General features: G+C 41.3%; 4 protein-coding genes across 4 annotated transcripts in view; 2 read left to right on the top strand and 2 right to left on the bottom strand.

Moving 5' to 3' along the window:
* LOC306976865 (inosine-uridine preferring nucleoside hydrolase) overlaps positions 1 to 23,605 on the bottom strand; it is a 194,459-nt gene that overhangs the window by 4,342 nt on the left and 166,512 nt on the right. The gene's annotated exons all lie outside the window — the stretch shown is intronic.
* On the top strand, positions 1,654 to 7,874 carry LOC306976845 (basic immunoglobulin-like variable motif-containing protein). The gene is made up of 10 exons (XM_079574951.1): positions 1,654 to 2,036; positions 3,460 to 3,598; positions 5,542 to 5,671; positions 5,744 to 5,839; positions 5,910 to 6,014; positions 6,088 to 6,182; positions 6,340 to 6,472; positions 6,553 to 6,636; positions 7,245 to 7,341; positions 7,421 to 7,874. Exons 1-10 carry the CDS (start codon positions 1,713 to 1,715, stop codon positions 7,700 to 7,702), a joined length of 1,485 nt encoding a protein of 494 aa, XP_079431077.1. The 5' UTR covers positions 1,654 to 1,712; the 3' UTR covers positions 7,703 to 7,874.
* Positions 11,166 to 15,064, bottom strand: LOC306977270 (homocysteine S-methyltransferase; the record flags this gene model as incomplete). The annotated part of the gene is made up of 8 exons (XM_079575480.1): positions 14,887 to 15,064; positions 14,642 to 14,709; positions 14,398 to 14,567; positions 14,222 to 14,325; positions 13,356 to 13,517; positions 12,685 to 12,890; positions 11,314 to 11,393; positions 11,166 to 11,236 (listed from the first exon to the last, which is right to left on the bottom strand). The coding sequence occupies exons 1-8, from the start codon at positions 14,989 to 14,991 to the stop codon at positions 11,166 to 11,168; spliced, it is 966 nt and encodes a 321-aa protein (XP_079431606.1). The 5' UTR covers positions 14,992 to 15,064.
* Positions 15,603 to 23,605, top strand: part of nme7 (NME/NM23 family member 7) — a 39,327-nt gene continuing 31,324 nt past the window's right edge. The window contains exons 1-6 of the mRNA XM_079574971.1: positions 15,603 to 15,719; positions 18,121 to 18,222; positions 19,611 to 19,777; positions 20,991 to 21,101; positions 22,917 to 22,967; positions 23,314 to 23,521. Coding sequence (XP_079431097.1) covers positions 15,717 to 15,719; positions 18,121 to 18,222; positions 19,611 to 19,777; positions 20,991 to 21,101; positions 22,917 to 22,967; positions 23,314 to 23,521 — 642 coding nt within the window. The 5' untranslated portion in view covers positions 15,603 to 15,716. The remainder of the gene's footprint in view (positions 15,720 to 18,120; positions 18,223 to 19,610; positions 19,778 to 20,990; positions 21,102 to 22,916; positions 22,968 to 23,313; positions 23,522 to 23,605) is intronic.

Raw genomic sequence — 23,605 nt, 5'->3', positions numbered from 1 at the left:
AACTGCACTGGATACAGGTCAATGCGATTCGCAGTTATCGCTGTCTATGTTTATCACGTTTCAGAGGTTAATAGCTTGCTAAGTTTATTGTTATGTGGTTGGCTTATCCGCCTGTCGTCTGGTCCGAAGAGGCTGCACCAGGTTTGTAAAATAAGGCTATTATTAAAGGCGTCCGTTGATGGGCGTGTTGAGCGAGAGCATCCCTGTTGTATCGCTATGGGCTCAGCTGTCATCGCACACAGACTCGGTGTAATGCAGGTGTAATAGGTCATTTATAAAGATTACGCGGTTTGATTTTTAACTTCAGGTTTAGGCTTAGTAAACAATAATTTGTAGGGTATAATCCTGCGAAATGTGAGCGTAAATGCGCACAGGAAAAGAGAATAGCACATCGATGTGTTAACCTGTTCACGTGTCTCGGATTGATTTGCGACTATCTCTGCATAATTTAAGTGCAATGTTTATTATTTAACCTGGAAAGTCTCATCGTGTTTTCCCAGTCAAAATGGTCGCTCGTGATACTGTAATAACAAACAATGCCTGCGTTGCTAGTGTCGAATATAGACATTTTAAGGACTGTGTTCACAAACCTAAGAAGATTGAGTTACTATTGCTTAAAAGCACTTCATAAAACATCCAGGCGCTGAAACGATTAAGCCCGAAAGCAAAACAACAACAAATAGCTGGATTTAAGATGACGTTTCGCCCCAAACTATGCAGCATCTTTTTTCTATCATCATCTATTCTGTGAGCCTCACAGAGCCACAGTCTGTCCAGTCCTGAGGAAGCTTCATGGTTTGGTGAAATGTTGGCTTTAAATAAAGTAAATCTACTAGTTTTTACATCACTAGTAAGTGACGAGTTACAAAAATATATGACATTTTCCAGTCATTACTATATAAAGGGACAACACAGTGTTTAAAAATGTTAAAATTATGTATTTTCCTCCCCCTACATGTTCCATCAATGTCCTAATGTGTAGAATGAGCTCAGACCTGTTCACCACAACTGCCTCTAAAATCCTGCACCGTCACTGAAAAAGTTGTTGCTTTGGTCCGAAGTGGCGTCATGCACAAGCTTAATATAGAAGGTGCAGTTACACGTATGACCTGAGGTGGCAGTAGTGAGCATAGCATGGCCAACTTGCATTTAGCCCCTTTAAGTAACTCGAGTTACAAGAGCATTTAATGGTTTGTCTTGAAATTCCAAACCCCCCTAACAAAATGCACCAAATCAAGTTGGTGAATAAGATCCACAGTCAGTAGCGAACTTTGTTAAAATAAAACAGGAGAGAATGGGGGAAAGTGAAGGAAAAGGAAGCTTTGACTGCACTTTTGCTCAGTTTATGACTTATTTTCAGTTATATTTTGCCAAAAGTAACTCAGAAGTAACTCAAAGTAGTGTAACTCAGCTACATTTTTGAAACAGGAATATGTAATACAACTACATTTTGAAAGCTGTAACTACTAATATACAGTAGAATATATTACAATTTTAAAGTAACTTGCCCAACACTGGTTGTATCACAGTTAAATTATTATTTTTCTAACAATCTACTTCCACAAATAAAATAAATACGCTTAAGAAAGTTGCAATACACAACGTTTTTCATGTAGTATGCCTTCGTTATTTGATATTTTCCAGTTGGCCTCATCCCTGTGTCCTGTTCTGGCCAGTTCACTTCTGCTCTCTGAATTGCGAGTATCTCTCCAATGCCAAACATGTCAGACCCTCCATCAATCTCTGGGCCCTTAGACCAGACCCCCCTCCAGAGGAACCCTCACGTGGGGCAGGACCACGCTCTCCTCAGCCCTCTGTCCCGGGACGCCTCCAGAGCCAGAAGAGCCTCCAGCGCAGAGCTCCACCTGCCATGGACCTGCCCCGTCACCCACTCCAGAGAGAAGTTCTACACCGTCTGTTCGGATTACGCCTTTTTAAACCAGGCGGCCTCAGTCTACCCCAATATCAGCAGCAGGACGGGGGCTGCGCTCAAGCCGGACAGTGAGCCGCCGCTGGTCAAGCCCAAAGCCTCACAGGTGTGTAACAGCTTTGCCCACTGAGATTGTTAATCAATTTTTCTTCAACCAAAGAACAATTGCAAAAATATTATCTTTTGTATTATGCTGTATGTACAGTGCCTCTCGAAAGTATTCATACACCTTGAACTTTTGCACATTTTGTCATGTTTACAACCCTAAACATAAAGATTTTATTTTGATTTTTTTACTGAACGTTCACACACAAGTAACAGACAACTGTGAAGTGAAAGCGAAATGATACATGATTCTGATAAGTCGTATCTTCACAAATCTGGCCTTCATGGACAAGTGGAAGAAGAAAGCCATTATTGAAAGGAGGCCATAAGAAATCCTGTTTGAAGTTTGCTAGAAGTCATCTGGAGGACACAGCTCCATGTGGAAGAAGGTGCTTTGGTCAGATGAGACAAAAATTTAACTTTTTGGCCCAAATGTAAAAAGTTATGTATGGCGCAAACCTAACACTGCTCATGGTCCTGAGTGCACCATCCCCAGTGTCAAATATACGGGGGGGGGGCATCATGCTGTGGGGCTGCTTTTCCTCAGCGGGGACTGGGAAGATTGTGAGAATAGTTGGGAACATGGATGGAGCCAAACACAGGGACATTTTGGAAGAAAACCTGCTGGAGTCAGCAAGAGAACTGAGGCTGGGACGGAGATTCAGCTTCTAGCAGGACAATGACCCTAAACACAAAGCTAAATCTACAATGGAATGGTTCAATTAAAACATATTAAGAAGAGAATGACCCAGTCAAAGTCCTGACCTAAATTCTATTGAAAATCTGTGGAAAGAATTGAAAACTGCTGTTCACAAACGCTCTCCTTCAAATCTGACAGAGCTTGGGTTGTTTTGTAAAGAGGAATGGGCTAAAATTTCAGTTTCTAGATGTGCAAATCTTGTAGAGTCAGACCCCAAGAGACTTGCTGCTGTTATTGCAGTAAAAGGGGGTTCCACAAAATTTTCATTCATGCTGTATGAATACTTATGCAAGCCCCACTTTTTTTGAAAATTAACAGTCAAAACATGTGCAAAAGTTCAAGGTGTATGAATACTTTCGAGAGGCACTGTATCTCCCACTCTCATGTTAGATATATCGAAGGGTAATGTGTTTGTTTGAAGTTATTTTGTAGATTTCTGTATCCTCTGCAAACAACAAAATATTATGTCTTATTACTACTAACATGTTCTGAAATGCTTGTGAGCTTTGTATTACCATATAGTTTTCTTCAAATGTGACTCTAAATGTGCACAGTGAACTGAAATGGGATTTTAAAGCAGGAAATGCAAATATGATCATAATCTTATAACTTGTCAAAATGATGCTAAAACTTGTCAGGACATTTTTAGGACCCGTGTAATCCTGCGTGCCGCCACTCCACATCACTGTAAACAATGCACAATGTTTTCCGCTGTTCCTCACAGGAGTTCAGTCAGAGCCGAGCTGTGGAGTCGGACGAGGAGTGCGACCTGGAGGAAGTGTCGACCAGCACAAAACCCATTCTGGCCTGGGAGATCGACACCGCCGACTTCAGAGCGGTGCCCACCAGGAAACTCAGAACAAGTGAGGAAGTAACGTGTGTAGGCAATGGGTTTCACAGAATGAAGGTCCAGAGTTTGATTCCCAGATCAGTTACGGGCTTTCTGTGTGATGTTTGCAGGTTCTCCTCTTGCCATACTTTTCCCTGTCCATTTCACGCAGGGGAGTTAGTTTGGTAACGGAGCAATTGGAGCAGTTTGAACGGGCGGGTCTAATGCGCACAGATTGTCAGTGAAATAAAAAACAATCAGCAATTAGCGGATGTGACGACAGCTGTACAGCTGTGTCCAACTCACAAAAGATACTGAATATAAAGTGACGAGAACATGGAGGTAAAATCCTTGACTACTTCATCCATGATTAGTTTTGGCTTTTTGTCACTGTTGATTGAACTACAACATAGCGAGTGACGTAACCTTGTCAATTCTCTGTGATGGTTGTGATTGGTTCAGCATCAGCCACCAATCAGTCACTTGTTTACCGTGTATGTCCAGACCGACCTTCTTTCGCACAGTAAAGAAGTGGGTGTGGTTTACCAGGCTAGTTCTCCTTTGGTTTCCTTTATCACTACAAACATGCTTTAACAAAAGTGAAAAAGAAACTGAAACTCTGCGTGACTATCTTGCTTAAAGGAATAGGCCACCGTTTTTACATACTGAGATATGTTCTTACCTTAGCTTTGACGAGTTCTTTAGGACCTGTCTGATCTTCCCCTTTGCCTTCAGTCACGTAAACACAGCACAGACGGCGTTAGCATTTAGCCTCTCCCCCTCTCCACTATAGCTCCAAAACTGGTCAAGATAGAAGCTACCAAGCTCTTCCACGTTTTCCTTATTTAAATATGGTTACGTGAAGTGTTCCACTACAAAGTATAATTACACACAATTAAACAATGTGGATTTTCTAAGCGGATAAAAGGGGGAACTATATTGTAAGGCGTAATAATACCAGGAGTAGTTCGAAATCCGCGCAGTAATCTTTACTTTACTGTGCGGATGCCAAACGTGGAAGAGCTTGGTAGCTTCTATCCTGACCTGTTTTGGAACTATAGTGGAGAGGGGGAGAGGCTAAATGCTAACGCCGTCTGTGCTGTGTTTACGTGATAGAAGGCACGGGTGAAGATCAGACAGGTCCTAAAGAACTCGTCAAAGCTAAGGTAAGAACATATCTCAGTATGTAAAAACGGTGGCCTATTCCTTTAAAGGGGCTAGATGCAAGTTGGCCATTTTATGCTCACTACTGCCATCTCAGGTCAGACGTGTAACTGCACCTTCTATATTAAGATCGTGCATGACGGCAATTCGGACCAGAAATAACATCTTTTTGAGTGACAGTGCATGATTTTAGAGGCAGTTGTGATGAATATGTCTGGGCTCATTCTACACGTTAGGACATGGCTGGAACACGTAGGGGGAGGAAAATACATAATTTTAACATTTTTAAACTCCTCATAGTCCCTTTAAATGATGGCCGTTTTTTTAAAAAGGAAATATAAAATGAATGTCTATTAGTGCCTCTTTGTCTAGGGTTCCCACTGCCCAACGTGGGGCCGCGGGAGAAATCTGTCCCCAATGGGTTTGATACGCCCCTCGAGATGGTGCTTGGATGTGTTTATGCTTTTTAAGTTTATTCTTATAATAATCTGTGCGCTGAAATTACAGTCAATACTTTCTACAGACACTAAAACTGTACTTGCTTCTAAACATCATAAAAGTTAAAGTGTGTTTAATCATATACTGTGTCTGTGTGCGTTGATCTTCCTGCATACAAAACGCCGTTGCATTTGGCCCTTTGCTTGCTAACGAGTTTCCATTTCTGCCCTCTAGGGAAATAACCCCAGCTCTATGCAATAAGTAGTATGAGCTGACTCAGGCATGTTATATCAGCACCACAACAAACACACACCCACACTTTATCCGTAGTGCTGGCGACTGACTAATGCTGCGTGTTTCATTACAAACTTTCAGGCAACGTGAAAAAGTCCAGCACAAAGAAGATGAAGTCGTCGGTTCGATCGATCAGAAACCTGCAGGAGATCGCCCCTCACGCCTCACTGGACGATATCAAACAGAGGAAAGTCCTGGACCTCAGGAGATGGTACTGCTTTGTTTAACCCACCCTTTTTGAATTTAAACATCAGCGTGAGTACATTTCGTTGTTGTATTTCAGGTACTGCATCAGTCGGCCCCAGTACAAAACGTCCTGTGGGATCTCGTCTCTTGTCTCCTGCTGGAACTTCCTGTACAGCACTTTGGGCGCCGGCAGGTCAGCTCAGGCAGACGGGGAGTGTAGTGTCTCAACATTAAATCTATACTCATTACATTTTCTTTAACAGTTTACCACCAATATCACAAGAAGAGGCGCTGCACATTTTGGGATTTCAACCTCCCTTTGAAGAGATCAAGTTTGGGCCTTTCACTGGGAACGCTACTTTAATGCGGTACAGCGAGTTGTCTATATGCGTTACATGTTATCTGTTCACATTATAACACGCTACTTTTGTTCTCTTTCAGCTGGTTCAGACAAATTAATGATAACTTCAGACTCAGGGGATGCTCCTACATTATGTACAAGCCTCACGGGAAACACAAGACAGCAGGAGAAACTGGTGAGTCACAATGAAACTTAGTAGGAGCATTTGAGGTGCTATAATCCTCATAGTCTATTCTTTGTGGTGCTCAGACCCCTTTTTATTTCCTTTACAAACTCTGAACATGATCAAGCTACAACTTTGTTTGAGTGTGAGGATCTTTTGCCTGTTTTAGCCGAGGGAGCCCTGAATAAGCTGACCCAGGGGCTGAAGGACGAGTCCATGGCCTTCATCTATCACTGCCAGAACCACTACTTCTGCCCCGTCGGGTTTGAAGCCACCCCGTTCAAAGCTACCAAGGCCTACAGGTCCGTCTCCCCACTCTCTGAATATAACCATACAATACTTCAGACTTCAATGTAGTGTCATAAAGAATGTTTTCAAAAAGGGGGCCCTTGCCGACCGCTGAGATGGAGCACTGGATTCTGATCGGGGAACCCAGCAGGAAACACCCAGCGATTCACTGTAAACGGTAACGCTCTCTAACGTTCTGGACTTTAAAAATGTGGAGGACACTGGCAGAACTAAGTAACTTGTTTACCTTAATAGATCCTTTCCATAGTTCCTCTGGGGGTAATACAAGTGTTAATGGGATGATTGGGGGGTCTTTCATCTCCCCCTGGTGTCTCTGGCCAGGAAACTTCCCTGCCTCCTGTTTAGAGCGCAATACACAATAATAGAATCACAAAGAAGAAGCTAACAGGCTAACGGGTAAAGCTAACTGTGGGCTAGCACCACTTAAACAGTATTTACGACCAAGTTTGAGAGAAAAAAAAAGATCTCCATTGTGTAATTGGATGTACAATATCCCTCTCTCTCCCTTTGTCTTTTCTGTCAGACAATCTCACAGACAATAAATGAGTAAAAAACCGCAACTTGCTACGACACCTGCAGTGGCGCATATGGCCTCTAGGGGCATGAGTTACTTAGTTCTGCTTCAAGGAAGAAAATCCATCAATCAAAGCGCTTCATCAGTAGAAAACAAGAGTACTGATCCTGATTACAAACCTGGAAACAACATATTTCACTCCTCATTAATTTATTGAGCAATATTTAACTGTTATGTTTTACTCTCTGTAGGTGGGTGGACATTGTCACCGACCTGAACACACAAAACCCAGAGTTCCTGGACATTCGTCACACAGAGAGAGGGATCCAGCGCCGGAAAACTAAAAAGGTTTGTCACATTTGACATTGCTACTTTAAGGTTATCAGCTGTTCAGTGCAAAAACGTCTGACCGCCCCATGTCCGACAGATGGGGGGCAACCTTCACTGCATCATCGCCTTCCAGAAGGTGAACTGGCAGAAAATGGGCCCCTGGGCTTTGAACCTGGAGAGTCTGCGGCACGACTTCCACGCACAGACCTCAGAAGGGGCCCCGGGCAGTGGCGAAGACGAGGAGCGGTCCAACAAGCGCTTGTCTCACCTGGGACGCTCGCACAGCACGGGCTGCCAGCAGGAGCAGAGCTGGAGACTGTCCCACAACACGGAGTACAGGCCGCGCTCCCCCGACCTGGTGGAGGACATGATGACCTGAACAGGCACAATTGCAACACAAAAACACTCTTTCTCTGGTAAAAAGCCTTTTTCTATGAAAGGCTGCATATATAAGCTTCTGCTCACTGCAGGTTTTAGACGTATCTCTGGCCCTGTTTCACACAGCGGGGGGTCAGGCCAGTAACGTGCAGTTTACTGTGGTAGGTCAACTCCAGAACGAATTGCATTTACACTGTAGGGGATTTATCTGCAGTTGAAATAATGAGGAGCCTGAGTACCACCTGAAGCAGTCCTTATACCACAGTTTGAGAAACACTGAATTAGACAATGCTCTAATTTCCAAAGATAGCTTTCAATGGCCTATGGACTTGCTTTATTAAAGGAATAGGCCACTGTTTCTACATACTGAGATATGTTCTTACCTTAGCTTAGACGTGTTCTTTAGTACCTGTCTGGTCTTCCGTAATAATACCAGGAGTAGTTCGAAATCCGCACAATAATATCTTCACTTAACTGTGCGGACGCCGAACTACTCCTGGTATTATTACGTCTTACAATATAGTTCCCCCTTTTATCCGCTTTATTGTTTAATTTTGTGTAATTATTCTTTGTAGTGCAACACTTAACGTAACCATATTTAAATAGGGAAACCGCGGAAGAGCTTGGTAGCTTCTATCTTTACCTGTTTTGGAGCTATAGTTGAGAGCAGGAGAGGCTAAATGCTAACGCCGTCTGCGCTGTGTTTATCAGACAGGTCCTAAAGAACTCGTCAAAGCTAAGGTAAGAACATATCTCAGTATGTAAAAACGGTGGCTTATTCCTTTAAAGGAAAAAGTGTTTCTCACTTATACACTCATATATTACCAGTTGACAGCCGTTCTGGCCTGATCCGTCCCACTTCTGTGAAAATAAGGCGTGTTTCTGTCCAGACGATGTATTTCTGTTCATTTAGTTTTTTTTTGAGTCCACTTAAGTTTTTCGCTTTTTGTTCTTGTGATTATTAGTGTGATAAGCGTTTGGTCAGTGACACGTTTGTCTGGCGATCAGCTTTGAACCAGCACATTTCAAGGCACAGTTCTGCTTTTATTCTGAATTCAGTGCCATCTTAACCAGCCTGTTATACCCCTATGTACCTGTAGAGGGAGTAGAGAGCTGAACTGAACTGGAAACATTACAGATGCATTTATGTTTGTTTTGTGATAACGGGAAAAGTTAGTCACTGTAGAAAAAAAAAGAGGCTAGGATAGAATCAGCATGCCAAGTATAAAGTGTGTGTAAAAAGCCAATGGGAGTAGCCATCTTTGTTCTGTTTCTGAGAAGTGCTTCAGTTCCTGTTTCAAGACATAATCCTTGCATAAGTGATTAAGCATTTATAAACTATTGTAAATTGTAATATGAGAGAGAAATAAGTCTAGTTATTTTATCTCTGTTTCATGAAGTAGACCTATCATGAGCTAACAACATAAATTGCGAGTTAAGCCTCTTATGCTTCACAGCAGCAAGATCCTGGGTTTTACTGGTTTTCCCCACCACTAAAAACATGTATAATAGAGTCCGCTTTTGGCTTTTTTTTTTGTGGTGGCTGATGTTGATTATCGATTTACCAGCAGGACTGTTTTATTATACATTTCGTTAGCCACATAGCATGATTGCCTAAGTCATTTTGTATTGTGACAATGGCAATAAGAGAAAACCAATGTGTTTTTTTTCCAAAAACAGTGAAAATTGAGTTAGGTAATTATGCTATGTGGCTAACGATTGGAGGAACTGAAACTAAATTGTGTCGTGCTGTGTGTAAAGAAGTAATTTACCTTGAAGAAAACCACAAAACATCAATAATGGAAGTTGACCCTTAAGCGGCTTCACTTCCTCAATTAAATGACCAAAGGAAACGTTAAAGTCTGATTCAAACAGGCCATATTTTTTTCTTTCTCTTGTGTCATCACGAGATTCCTGACCCAGCATTTCCTTTCATATTGTAACGTGTCAGTGTAGGCTCTCAGTCTTTCAGACCTGTTTATACTTTCATTTCTGGCGTTACTATAGGCATCAAAATAGTATGTTCTCCTAAGTACCAGACATTTGAAACATATATCGACATATCACATGTTTGCACTGATCTTTCTGGATATAATCATTACCTTTGACTCTTTGCAGAGCCGTGGGGAGATGTTTTAGTTAGGGGGTGCTGAGGGACAAAATTTACCCCCAAAATACTTTTTCTGTGCATAAATCCTATTTATTAAGTGCTTAACTCCCGCCTAAACCGAGATTATTTTCTCCAGTTCAGCTTTACCCAAATCCTGTAGGCCAGTGTAACACCTCATTTGAAAGACCTACAAAACTAGATTGATCTTTTTCCTCACATCAGATTTTTTTTGTCACTTTTTTTGTTGGGCAGTCATCTCATTTTTGTCAAATTTTTGTGACTTTTTTTGTCACTTTTTTGTCAAATTATTCACATTTTTTTGTCAAATTCGTATAACTTTTTCGTCGATTTTTTCTCAATTTTTCGTCAATTTTTTCCTCACTTTTTTGTCAAATTTATGTCCATTTTTGTCATTTTTTGTTAATTTTTTGTCACTTTTTCGTAAATTTTTTCTCACTTTTTTGTCAAATTTATGTCCATTTTTGTCATTTTTTGTTAATTTTTTGTCACTTTTTCATCAATGTTTTCTCACTTTTTTCACATTTTCATCCTTGTTTTCGTCTCAGTTTTGTCGCTATTTTCACACCTTTTTTCCAGAAGCTTTTGGACTGGGGTAAAGCTGGAGAAAATGTGCTCGGTTCAGGTGGGAGTTAAGGGGTTAATATTGCCTGCAGTTCACAAACTTATCCACCAGGGGGTGCTGCAGCGCCCTCAGCACCCTGGCTTCCCACGGCCTTGACTCTTTGACCACTTCATGTACATTTTGTCCTTCCATGAAAACAACTTTGGGCTCCCCTGACCTCGTCCTCGTGACCGTTTCTTCACTATATTGTAACAACATTTTCAGGAAATATTCTCAACGGGCTAAAGATGATTTGTTGTACTATAGTGTGATGCGAACCTCGGGCCACAAGGGGTCAGTAAAGGACGATGATACAGTTTTGTGGCTCGATGGAAAGAGCATTCACCCCCTGACTGTGTTGTCCCTGGTTTGAGGCAGATCCATTACTGTAGGAATAACGTGTCATTTCCTGCTTTAGTGACATGTGCAGTGGTTTTCTCCCGTCAAGTGGTGCGTTCAAAGTGCTGTGAACGTGTCGTGCAAGGCGTTTTTTTACCTTGTGTTTTGTGTAATTTTATTCCCAACTCGACAAAAAAACTGGGAAAATTGTATCAAAACGTCATAAAGGGATCACTTTGAAACTTGAAAATGTGAAGAGCAGGTGAAAAACTGCATGTGTTTTTGCTCATTAATCCTTCTTCAGACCAGCTTTGTTATTATTGTTTGTTATTTTTAAATAAATTGAGATTTTCATAAACAGATAAAAAGCAAGTTTTCTTTCTTTCAATAGTTTTATTGTGTGGAGCCTTTACAGACTTGGCGTAACTCTGTGATTTGAGCAGGGCCGATTCGACAGCAGCCTCCTGTGAAATTAAAAAGAGAAAAATAACAGAATTGAGACATAAAATGGCTAAATAGAATTGTCACAAAAAATGTTTACCTATAAAGGCTGCCCCCTGTTTCCTCCAGGTCTCACAGTATTGAGAAAGTGATCCACTTGTTTTCTCTGGAGACAGCCACCTAAAAAACACATACAGTAGCACATGAATTAAGATAAGATAAGATGGTACATTTACATGGTCTATTGAGTCACATTAGACACATTTTTTGCTAAAACATAGTTATCACAATTGTACCCAGCTTTCTATAATTTGGCCATTTATGTGATGTTATAGTTTCACTTCCTTATTAGGCACTGACCGGAAGTGACATTGAAGAAGATAAACAATTTTAAGTCAATGGGAAATGAGTCAAACTGCTACAGAAAGTTGCCTTCTTCTATGTCACTTCCGGTCAGCAGCTTAAACATAAAAAATAAAAAAAAATTCTTCTTTAAATTGCTGCTTTACTGAAATCAATGATAACTATACAACTGATGAACTTGCAACTGATGTTATCCATCTAAATAATTCACATTTTCAAAAGAATTAAGACCTGCCATTATGCAGGGTGTTTATACTCACTACTGCCACCTCAGGTCATACATGTAACTGCACCTTCTATATTAAGCCCGTGCATGACGGCAATTCGGACCCGAAGTAACAACGTTTTCAGTGACAGTGCAGGATTTTAGAGGCAGTTGTGGTGAACAGGTCTGGGCTCATTCTACACCATAGGACATTGCTGGAAAATGTAGGGGGAGGAAGATACATAATTTTAACATTTTTAAATTCTGTATAGTCCCTTTAAAGGCACACTGCGTAACATTTTGGACTATACTGTTGCCATCACTACAAAACATGCTCCTAATGACCAGCTCGACACAGAATATGCTATTTTTGTAGTGGGTAATCAAAGAATAGATTTGGATTAGAACCTATTTAAATCTCAAATCTGCTGACTTTAGTCGACATCTCCATGGAGACGAGCTGGAGACGTACCCACTCCGGGTAAAGGAGGAGAGCTGAGCCGCTCACAGCAAAAGCAGATGTTTGTTTGAACATTTATGAGGTATTTTCCAATGAGGAAAGTATCTGCGATAAATTAAACGCTTGTATTTAGATTTTATTTATTGGGTAAAATTCTATACGGTGTGGCTTTAAACAAAACAGAAAAATGTGTCTAACATTTTTAATAATAATGTGTGGGGGGTGAGGGGTTCCCAAACTTTTCACGTCACAACACCCAAAATATCGATGTACAGTAAACAACTGACAACTATGCAAAAAGAACAATACTGTTAAATTGTAAAACATATTTTAAAAATATCTTGAAATAATCTCCAGCTCAGTGCCTCGCGATTCCTTTTTAAGAACCTTGGATCTATTGAAGCATTAACCTAGTTAGTTTTTTATTTAATTTTGTGTTTTACCCCTTATGTGTGTCCCACCCCTCTCCACTGTTGGGATACACCACCCAGCGCAGGTCCGGGTTCAGCAGAGATTTGGCCGAGTCCAGGATTGGCTCCACTAGATCCGGAGAACAACAGTTCAGTCCCACAGCCACGAGCTGAGGCGACTTTAGAGCCACCTGTACCACGTCTGAAAACAGGCTGCCGTCTGAGATGCACCGCTCATCCTGGGAGATAGACCACACAAAATAACAAATTAGACACCGTTTAAAAGTAAATTCAGTGCAATGTTCTTTTTCAGACCAATCTCTAGTTTAAAGGGACTATAGGGGTTTAAAAATGTTAAAATTAAGTATTTTCCTCCCTGTACATGTTCAAGCATGTCCTAATGTGTAGAATGAGCCCAGACCTGTTCACCACAACTGCCTCTAAAATCCTGCACTGTCACTCAAAAAGGTGTTACTTCAGGTCAAAGGCTGCCCCCTGTGTGTCATGCACGAGCTTAATATAGAGACTGCAGTTACACGTATGACCTGAGGTGGCAGTAGTGAGTACAAAATGGCCAACTTGCATCTAGCCCCTTTAAACAATATTGAACCGAAATTAAGAATGGAAATAATGGAAAGACAAGTAACATAGTGAAAGAAAGAAAAGCAGATACAGTGACACTCAAATGTGCAATAGACCTTTACCTTACAGGAGAAGGAGAGCCAGGCCTCAGTGTTGGGAAACTCTCTGAGCAGCTGAATCAGAGCCTCTCCCTCTTTGATACTGGGGATCGTCTCAAACGCAATAACATCTGCTCCAGCTGCCGTTAAACACTCCATCTGAGGGCGGTGCCAGCACTTTAGATCCTAAAAGAAAGGAAAAGAAGTGGGCTGAAGCAAGAAATGTATACCCGCCTACCCCGAAAAATCCATATAAGATAACAATGAATTGAAGATTAATAATAATAATAATAATACATTTTATTTGTCGGCGCCTTTCAAAACACCCAAGGTCACCTTACATGAGCTACAATGATAAAAGCATAAAAAATAAAACACATCAAAGTAAGTAGCTAACTTTAAATAGGTGGGTTTTGAGACGCGATTTAAAAAGGGGCAGTGAGGTCATTTGTCGGAGTTCAGCGGGGAGTGAGTTCCAGAGGTTTGGGGCTGAGCGGCTAAAAGCTCGAGCACCCATGGTGGCTAAGTGGGCAGTGGGTACAGACAGCTGAGGGGCAGAGGAGGACCGGAGGGTGCGGGAGGGAGGAGGCACATGACGGAGCTCAGTGAGATAAGGAGGGGCCAGGTTATTGAGAGATTTGAAGGTGAGGAGAAGGATCTTGTATTGAATGCGAGATTATGTTTTCAAAGACTAAATACTGCACTAGTTAATCTCTATTCCAGTGTTTCTCAGGCTACAGATACAGGAATCATTTCATTTAGATTGTTTTGTCCTTTGTGTTCACCTTCAATCCAACCAAATTCCTTGTCATGTCATTTTGGAATAATCTATATTTAAAACAAAGTTCTGCGCACTGTGCTCCACTGACACAGAAAGAATCTTCCCTGACCTCGACACTCATTTCTGTGGCATAAGTCCCCGTGTACTCGGATCCATCGTGAAGAAATGCTCCGTAAGGCCCAATGGAACCAGCCACTAAAGCCTGCGTTCGACCTACAAAGACAAAATAGACAAAGGATAATTATACACTGTGCTGCTTCTTAATATAGGGCAGTGAGTGGACACCTGTTTTATTGTCAGTGATGAATTTCTGGACTGCGTCTTTGGCCAGGCAGACACCAGACATCAGTAGCTCTCTCGCATGTTCACAAGTCACCCCTAAATGTTGGACGAATCCTTCAACACTGGCCTGGTATGTGGCTGTGGTAACAACATCGCTGCCACTGAGGAGAAATCTGCAAAAAAGTCATATCATAAACTTAATGAGCTAAAACTGTTATTCATTATGTTAATTATGCAACAACTCAACCTGTGATGAGCATCTTTTATGGCTTCAGGATTTGTGTGCAGAAGTCTGGCACTCCACAATGGATCACCCTGAGGAATAAATGTCCATTATCTACAAATAAATGCAATGTTTCTTGGTATAATGCCATGCAAGAAGATTAATCATACAACATGTATGCAATTCTAAACAAATATGTTAAAGAACTATAATAAAGTAGAATGTATGAATTAAGAGTTTTAAGCATTTGAGTAAATATTATACTTCACCCCAAGTGCAAAGCCTTGTGCTTCTAGTTGAGTTGCGAGACCACCGTCCAAAATTACAGGTTTATTTTGATTAATAAAATCTCTCAGAATGACAGACGAACTCATTGATAACGGATACAAACAGCCTACTCTATGTTCAAGTAAATGACAGCTCAGAAAAGGCTCATGCACATGTAATAAGTGGTTTCTTCACGTGAGACAGACTATTGTTATTGTTCCGGGTCAGTACATGTGGTGCGTTCAACATGACTCAGAAATGCTGCCTTCTTTCGGCTGGGTTACATTGACTTACCAGTAGATGGCGCAAGACGGACACAATTCGCGCGCATCATGTGTGTATCAGATTATCAGACTGCTGCCCCGCTCATGGCACCGGTGTTTCCAGAAAGAGAGGACTATTTTGTACTGTACAAAAGTTATGTAATTTTCAATGAAATGACATTTATTAGCACACACATTCAGCGCGTATGCAAATTTGTATCGTGTGAAAATGGGCATTTGCATTCATTTCATTAAATACAGAAGTTCGTATGTTGTGTTTTCTCATTCTGCACTTCGCCATTAAAAAAAAAAAGTATCTGTAATATGTGTAAAGTAAAGTAAATCAATTTGATGAAAATTTTTTGATGAAATTTTGTTGAAAATTGACAGGATTTGGTAAGTTTCTTGTCGATTTTCATATCTGACAAGGTTCCGTGAACGCCCCTCGGCTTGTCTGCGCCGTTGCCATAGAAATGAAGCGCGGAAGATGAAGGAACGCGGAGTTGAGCAGCTAACAGCTAGTTAGTCTAACTATTACATCAATAAATAGGGTTTATTCGTTCTCAAATATGGTGAGTGAGTACAACCAACAATGATGTCACGTGACTAGTGTCTCTTGAGTTACTTGGGAAAGGCGCAACTGAACGAACGTGTGCATGTGTTTGCTAATGTTAGCTTAGCATTGCACTAGAACAGATGATGTGTTTGTTAGGCTAGAAAGAAACTGGACTACTTCTTCGCACTAGCACAAGCATATACATTACCATTCTTTTCATGTATCATCTGATATGTAGTTTCTGAAGTTCAGATAGAGCTAAACTGCCTTTGTTTACAAACTCCAACTGAATGACGCTTTCTGCTGTAAAAATGAGAGAAAGACAGTTTAGACTACTCACAAGATTTATCTAGTTTTCCCTGATTTATTTATTATTTTATTTATATAATCCATTTACTCTTTATATGGTGATACTATAGGTACACATTTCATAACTGTGACTGTGTGTCCATATCGTCCATATCCAGGTCTATCCTTGGAATATGGAAGTTGCACGTTTAGTTTAGTTTATTTGAGCAATTCCAAATTCCAAATTATTAGACAAAAAAGAAAGAAACACAATAATGCCCAAAAAGGAGTAGGCTGAAGCAAACAATGCTTATTTATGCCTACCCCATCCAACTTATTTACAAACTTTACAGCTGCCGTTTGTTTACAGTCTGGTTTATTCTATGAAACCAACTCATTATGGTACAATTAAGATATAGATACATAGCCATGATCAACACATAGTTTAAGATATAGATACATAGCCATAATCAACACATAGTTTAAGATATAGATACACAGCCATGATCAACATATAGTTTAAGATATAGATACATAGCCATGATCAACACATAGTTTAAGATATAGATACATAGCCATGATCAACACATAGTTTAAGATATAGATACATAGCCATAATCAACACATAGTTTAAGATATAGATACATAGCCATGATCAACACATAGTTTAAGATATAGATACATAGCCATGATCAACACATAGTTTAAGATATAGATACATAGCCATGATCAACACATAGTTTAAGATATAGATACATAGCCATGAACAACACATAGTTTAAGATATAGATACATAGCCATAATCAACACATAGTTTAAGATATAGATACATAGCCATGATCAACACATAGTTTAAGATATAGATACATAGCCATGATCAACACATAGTTTACGATATAGATACATAACAAAAAACATTGGAAATCAGTTTACATAGTCATCTGATGTATAGAATCAAAGTTTTCAAGAATGTTGTTCTACAATACATTGTACTGTATATTCTTAAGCTTCCAATAGCACTTGGTTATCACTGCCATCTGAGACTGCCACATATCACACCATCATTACCATTTATATATGCATATTATACACGGACAGTACATGTATATAAACACACAGTTGTAGATGTCACTTATATTTAATTTTTACTTATATATTCATAAAATTGCCACTTAACTGATGTAAAGCTACTGGCAATGCTCACCACGACTGACATCCCTACCATTTAATGATTGGAATATTGACTTTGTCTATGTAATAGTAGTCAAATGTTCTCATAGAAATGCAGTTCTAAGCCCTGACCAAGCCACTGCTATCAGCAAACATTAACGTCACTGAATGTGTGACAGCATTAGCCCGTTTAGTGTCACTGAGGCGACAAGGACAATATTGCTCAAGTCAGATTGCTCTTACAGATAAACCAGCTGCACTCTGACGCTAATTTAGGCGGACAATAATGGGCAATGAGCATAAAGTGAGCCAGTAAACGCTGTAAACTGTGACTGTTGCAAACCCTGTTACAATGATTATATCTTCTGGCAAGTCTTTCAATTGCCATTTTAGCTTTTGTAAACTACTAGACAATTGAAAACACTTGTGTCATCATCATTGCGGTGTTGCCAGATAAATACCACTGGCCAGAGTCATCCATTGCCTGGCGTTGAGTAATGACACAGGCATGCATGAAGAGGAAACCCTTCTGCCATTGTTCTCACCAGATTAAATGCTTTAGTGTGCGATGAGCATCTGTCACTCAACCCGGGTCTGCATTACGTAGAACCAGACAACAACAAGGTTTAATTACATGTTTTTTTCCTTCTTGTTGGCCCTAAGTAAACATAACAAGCCTGTGCTGTTTTGAATAATATTATAAAAAATTAATCTGCATTAAGAAAATGGAATGATGTTCAGATAAATCCAATTTGTCGTAATTATAATCCAGTGTTACGCCACTCTTGCTTTTTGGCCTTGTTTTAAAGCCCAATTAGATTTAGATCATTGTATTTTGAGAACTATTTATTTTATTGTAACATTGGTGGTCACACTTAATAACATTTGCAGACATTTGATTGAAGAAAAGGCTTTTCTTTTCATAATGTCTTCTCATTGTTGTGTGACTTGTTTTTCAGGAGGAACGGTTTGCATTTTTGGCCGAGTGGTACGACCCGGTGGCTGCTCTCCTGCGGAGGTACCAACTGTTCTTCTACCCCAGAGATGGATCTGTGGAAATGGTGAGCTGCACTTTACTTGCATTTGATTGTTAGTCCTTTGTTTCTCAACAAAAATCAGCTGTAAAAAAGCAAAAACAAAACAACATTTAAATCTTACACTTTCAGTTATATTAAGATTTAAAAAAAAGATTAAGTTATATCTAATTTTTCTTTCATATTTTTTCCTTAGCAGCAGCATGTGTTCATTTACTAAAAACAGGCCTACAAACAGAACTTAATTACATGTCAACATTTACATTTTTAGATATGATTAGATTTACACTTAATGTAATCCTTGTGTTAGGCACCAGTAAACTTAAGGGGGGGTATTATTCAAAATCGACTTTTTAAAGCTTTACATCATGTTATTATGTCATTCCCTCATTAAAAACATGCCTGAAGTGTTGCCTTGGCACATTCACGTATTTTTGAGTAATCTGTAAAAACTCTGATGGCGGCCATTTTAGGGATAGGTTTGCCTGAGTCCTCCTAGGAACGCCCCCACCTCCTGGAGACGCCTCCGAGCTTTCGTCACCAGCCGAGTAACCAACCACTGCTCCTCAGCAGAACCCCCTCCCCACTGATGCCACAGACAGCCTGTATTTGGGGGTGCGTGTCGGAAAGGGTCAGAGGTTCTTAAAGAGACAGGGGTCTATTTCAAGACATTTGCTACAGCCATTTTGAAAGAGCAATTTTATACAAGGCAGTTATTTTAATTTACTGCATTTACAGACCAACAGAGGGTTTGGTCATCATTGTAGTGTGCTATAGACTGGTGCTATGCGATTGAAAAAAGCATAATACCCCCTCTTTAAAGGGGCTATACAGAGTTTAAAAATGTCAAAATTTTGTATCTTCCTCCCCCTACATGTTCCAGCCATGTCCTAATGTGTAGAATGAGGCCAAACCTGTTCACCACAACTGCCTCTAAAATCCTGCACTGTCACTCAAAAAGGTGTTAATTCGGGTCTGAATTGCCGTCATGCACAAGCTTAATATAGCAGGTGCAGTTACTCGTATGACCTGAGGTGGCAGTAGTGAGTATGAAATCGCTAACTTGCATCAAGCCCCTTTAAAAATGTTCACCTTTTGTTGAGATTCTCGTTCACTTCATGAGTAAAACATACCTGTAATACTACGGGTGTATTTCATATTTTTATCCATTTATTTCATATTTTATTAACGTCTTGGTGTGTTTCCTTTTGGTGCACTGGTCCAATCTCTCCCAATAAACCCAAAACATGCACAATAGGTTGAACTTGCCCTTTAGCCTATAGCTCAAGACCTGGAGATGGATCCCTGAGTGCTGCATTGCGGCTGCCCACTGCTCCGGACAGGTTCCCAAAGCGGCCTGGAGGGACTCACTCAAGTATACCTTACCTCACCATTTCTTTTTGTTTTGTTGACAGTATGATGTGAAGAACCAGAGAGTGTTTTTGAGAAGGACCAAATCCGAGGACCTGCACACAGAGGACCTGTTTGTGGGGAACAAGGTCCACGTCTTTTCACGGCAGCTCAATCTGATCGACTATGGAGACCAGTTCACAGCAAGCAAGCTCGGCAGCAAAAAGGAAAGGTGTGCTTGAGTTGTTATGAATGTGTTATAACAACTTAATTTATCAGCGTTCGTATGTTTGTATACCATATAGGCCTGTATGGCTTCTCACTTTATTTGTCACATTCTTCCCTTGGCAACAAACAAACCCGGAGATATTGCCTTTGATACTTCAAACTGAGAGCTTACACAATCATTGATACATGCTTTAAAATTTGGTGAAGATATATGTAAAAGTTGAATTTCAATATTGCAAAGCTGCATTCAACTTGATTTGTGTGTGTTTTAGCTGCAGTATATTTAAACATAAAACTACCTCGACTGGTTCTTTTCCAACTTAACCTCTTTTCCACGCTCTACTTTTTAATCAAATGCATTATTCATTCACTTTTTAGTCACTCACACATTCGTAATGACGTGTCTTGCCTAAGGGAGCAACACCACCTTCTGAACCACATCTTTACTTTTGACTAATCCTGTTTACTTTGGTTGTTTCTTCTTCCACTGAGTTGCTCCGATCTGTATTTCCTGGGCTGTATCGCCAGACGTCGTTTTGTATCGTTTTGCACTCAGACTGTGTTCATCTAAACGCAACTGATTTCGTATTTGGTAGAAGTGAAAGCTTGTTCTTTGCCGTCCTATCAGGTGTCACTTTCACTACTGGCTCCAGATGAAGTCCCAGGCCAAATAGAAATCCTGTCTTTAATTTAGAAATAATTTGATTTTTAGTTAGGCCTTGCTTCAGCGTCAGTCTTGGTATGACCGTGGTTTAGCCCTAGTTTATCGATTCGACTCAGGTTTTGGCCTGGGGTGTAGATTTAGACTTATTTTTTACGGTCTATGGTTTAGACACTCGTATGGATTATGACGTGCGCACTTCCAGCCAAGCCTTGAAATGGTCAAGGCAAGGAACCATGGCTACGTCTAAAAGCGGCCGCAGATCAGAGGCATCACAGTGTACCGAGGATGCACTCAGGGCTATATTAGATCAACTTTACCTGCATTAGAGTGGGCCACATGAGATTCAATCACTTTGACCATATTGAATTGCAAGGTCAGACAAAGCCCTTTGAATATCCAGTTCCATTTATAGACACTTAACATATCTGTCCTTTTGCTGTGATTCAGAGGCTACATATCAACTAAAAACCAAACACTACAGCCGAAATTATCTCTGTACTTTGATATACAGTGTATCTGAAGCTAAAATGTGCTATCTCGCTCCCTCCTCCAGGACACTCGCTTTGATAAAGCCAGACTCTGTGACCAAGATTGGAGATGTCCTTGAAAAGATCTACCGCTCTAATTTGATTGTGACCAAAGCCAAGATGGTGAAGCTGTCCGGGTGAGTTCCTGTACAGAAACGCAATGGGGGAAAACATATTATAAGGATAACAGTGTGGTCTGAAAAGTAAAGAAAGAACAAAATAGAAATAAGACCCAAGCTCCTATAACGCAATTAATTGATTTTTTTCCCACTGAAGAGCCCAAAGTCATACAAATTCTAGGAAAAAAACTAGAGCTAAATTAGTTTTGTCATGGTCAGGGTTAACACTGTTGGTCACAGTGTGTTGCTATTTAAGAGCGTGACAGAGCAGGTGTCGCCAGCCCAATGCCAGTGGGAACAGGGATCCCTTTGGGGCTTCCTCAGTCGCCCCTGAGACTGATGTTTCTGTTTTTGTGACTCTCTATTTGTTTGAAAAAAGGACTTTGTGACATGATATGATTAATACCACCTATTGCTCTTGCAGTAGCCCACACCTCTAAAAAGGTTGGTAACCTGGTGACGAAGCGTTGATATCTATAACTGTTTGCTCACTCCACATCTACAGCCCTAGTATGAATTACCCATTCACTCCACCAACAGATGGAGGATTCGCTGCGTCACACGTCCACAAACATATGCTCCGCCGAGGGCCACATCCCTGGCATTTAATTATCCCGCCGCCTCATCAGGTGCTCAGTCATGGAATAATCGCGTTACCTTCAAAACCTCTCAGAAACACAGGTGCACCGATACGGGCTAATACGCTTTCGTTTAACAAAGGGAAGTCAAATGTAGCCAAAATAAGCACAAGCTCCTGCAGCTCATCCGTTTGGTCACATCTACAGCTGCTGTAAATGTATAGCGTACTATTAAACGAATCACTTAACAGTAGAGGTTTAGCGCTCTCGCCTCACATTAAGAACGTCCTCTACCTCCTGTGCTTCATCTCCCTCCTCTCCCTCTTCTCCCTCCTCCTCTTCCTTCTCTCTCCTCTCCTTTTTCTCCCTCCTCTCCCTCCTCCTCCTACCTCCTCTCCTACTTCCTCCTCCTTTTCCTCCTCTCCCTTCTCCCTCCTCTCCCTCATGTGCTTCATCTCCCTCTTCTCCCTTTTCTCCCTCCTCCTCCTCCTCCCACCTCTCCTACCTCATCCTCTCCCTCCTTTTTCCTACTCTCCCACTCCCTCCTCCTCTCCCTCCTCTCCCTCGTGTGCTTCATCTCCCTTCTCTCCCTCTTCTCCCTCCTCCTCCTCCTCTTCCTTCTCTCTCCTCTCCTTTTTCTCCCTCCTCTCCCTACCTCCTCTCTTACTTCTTCCTCCTTTTCCTCTTCTCCCACCTCCTCCTCCTCTCCCTTCTCTCTCCTCTCCCTCATGTGCTTCATCTCCCTCCTCTCCCATTTCTCCCTCCTCCCACCTCGCCTACCTCATCCTCTCCCTCCTTTTTCCTACTCTCCCACTCCCTCCTCCTCTCCCTCCTCTCCCTCCTCTGCTTCATCTCCCTCCTCCTCACCTACCTCTTCCTCTCCGTCCTCTCTCTTTTCCCCCCTCTCCTTCCTCTTCCTCTTCCCCCTCCTCTCCCTCCACTCTGTCTGCCTAGTGTTCCTTCAGGTTGTCCACTTTCCCCTACCTGGTGAAGAGAGAGTCCCCTTTTCGGACCAAGACTATCCAGAAATAAGACATCCTGAAAGCAATTAGCAATAAGCTTATCTGCAATCATTTGTAGATAAGCTTATCAGCACATAAACATCCTTAGAAAAAAATGTCCTCGATATTTACTCATGTCTTACTCTTCCCTTAACTCCCCTACAGCGCATTAACAGTACGCGAGGTCATAATAAATTGCGTTGATTGCGTGGCCATTGATTAACCTGTGCTGTTATGACTGTGTGACTTCACAGGAGCCAAGCGGCCGACTTTTATGCGGAACACCAGTCCAAGCCTTTCTTTAAGTGAGTAGCTCTGTCAATGATTCACCATTTCAACTGTTTCAATGCACTTTCAGGAACGACCTGTACTAAATGCCCCAATGACTTTTCAACACGGACGACCCACTACATTTTCTCCAATCTCAAAATAATAAAAGCGTGAGGATCATTTCATAAAAGGTCGCACTCATTTCAATGTGTTGGTAATCGCCAGCGTAACCACACATTACCGGAGCAATGGCACAGTGTTTGTTTATCCTAGTTTTTAGCTTTGTGTAGTTAAGTATAGACCGGCTTCATGTACTCACAGACATTCCTGTAGTACTACTAGCAGTTATAAATAATGGCCCTGTGCTGTCCCGTGTTGCAGTAAGCTGGTGGAGTCCCTGACCTCCGGTCCTGTAGTGGCTCTGGAGCTGATGGGGGATGAGGCGGTGTCTGTTTGGAGGAGAGTCCTGGGCCCCACAGACGCGGCCCAGGCCCACAAAGAGGCGCCCCAGTGTGTGCGCGCGCAGTACGGGACGGACGCCATTCACAACGTGGGCCATGGCTCCGACTCCTTTGTAGCAGCAGCAAGGGTAACATCGTCATTTTGTTCATGTGGCTTCAGTAGATGCATTTTCTCCTTGCCACACAAATATCCTCAGAAATATGATAAATCT

Source organism: Gobius niger, assembly GCF_951799975.1.
Source record: "Gobius niger genome assembly, chromosome: 17".
Lineage (NCBI taxonomy): Eukaryota > Metazoa > Chordata > Actinopteri > Gobiiformes > Gobiidae > Gobius > Gobius niger.
The sequence above is the reverse complement of the archived record's forward strand: the minus strand, read 5'-3'. Positions and strand labels throughout refer to the sequence as shown.

Bases quoted from the DNA above. Each gene is read 5' to 3' on its own strand.
- LOC306976845 (XM_079574951.1), top strand. From the start codon at position 1,713: ATGCCAAACATGTCAGACCCTCCATCAATCTCTGGGCCCTTAGACCAG. The intron at 5,840-5,909 runs GTCAGCTCAGGC...TTTCTTTAACAG, and splicing joins AGCACTTTGGGCGCCGGCAG to TTTACCACCAATATCACAAG. The intron at 6,473-6,552 runs GTCCGTCTCCCC...GTTTTCAAAAAG, and splicing joins AAAGCTACCAAGGCCTACAG to GGGGCCCTTGCCGACCGCTG.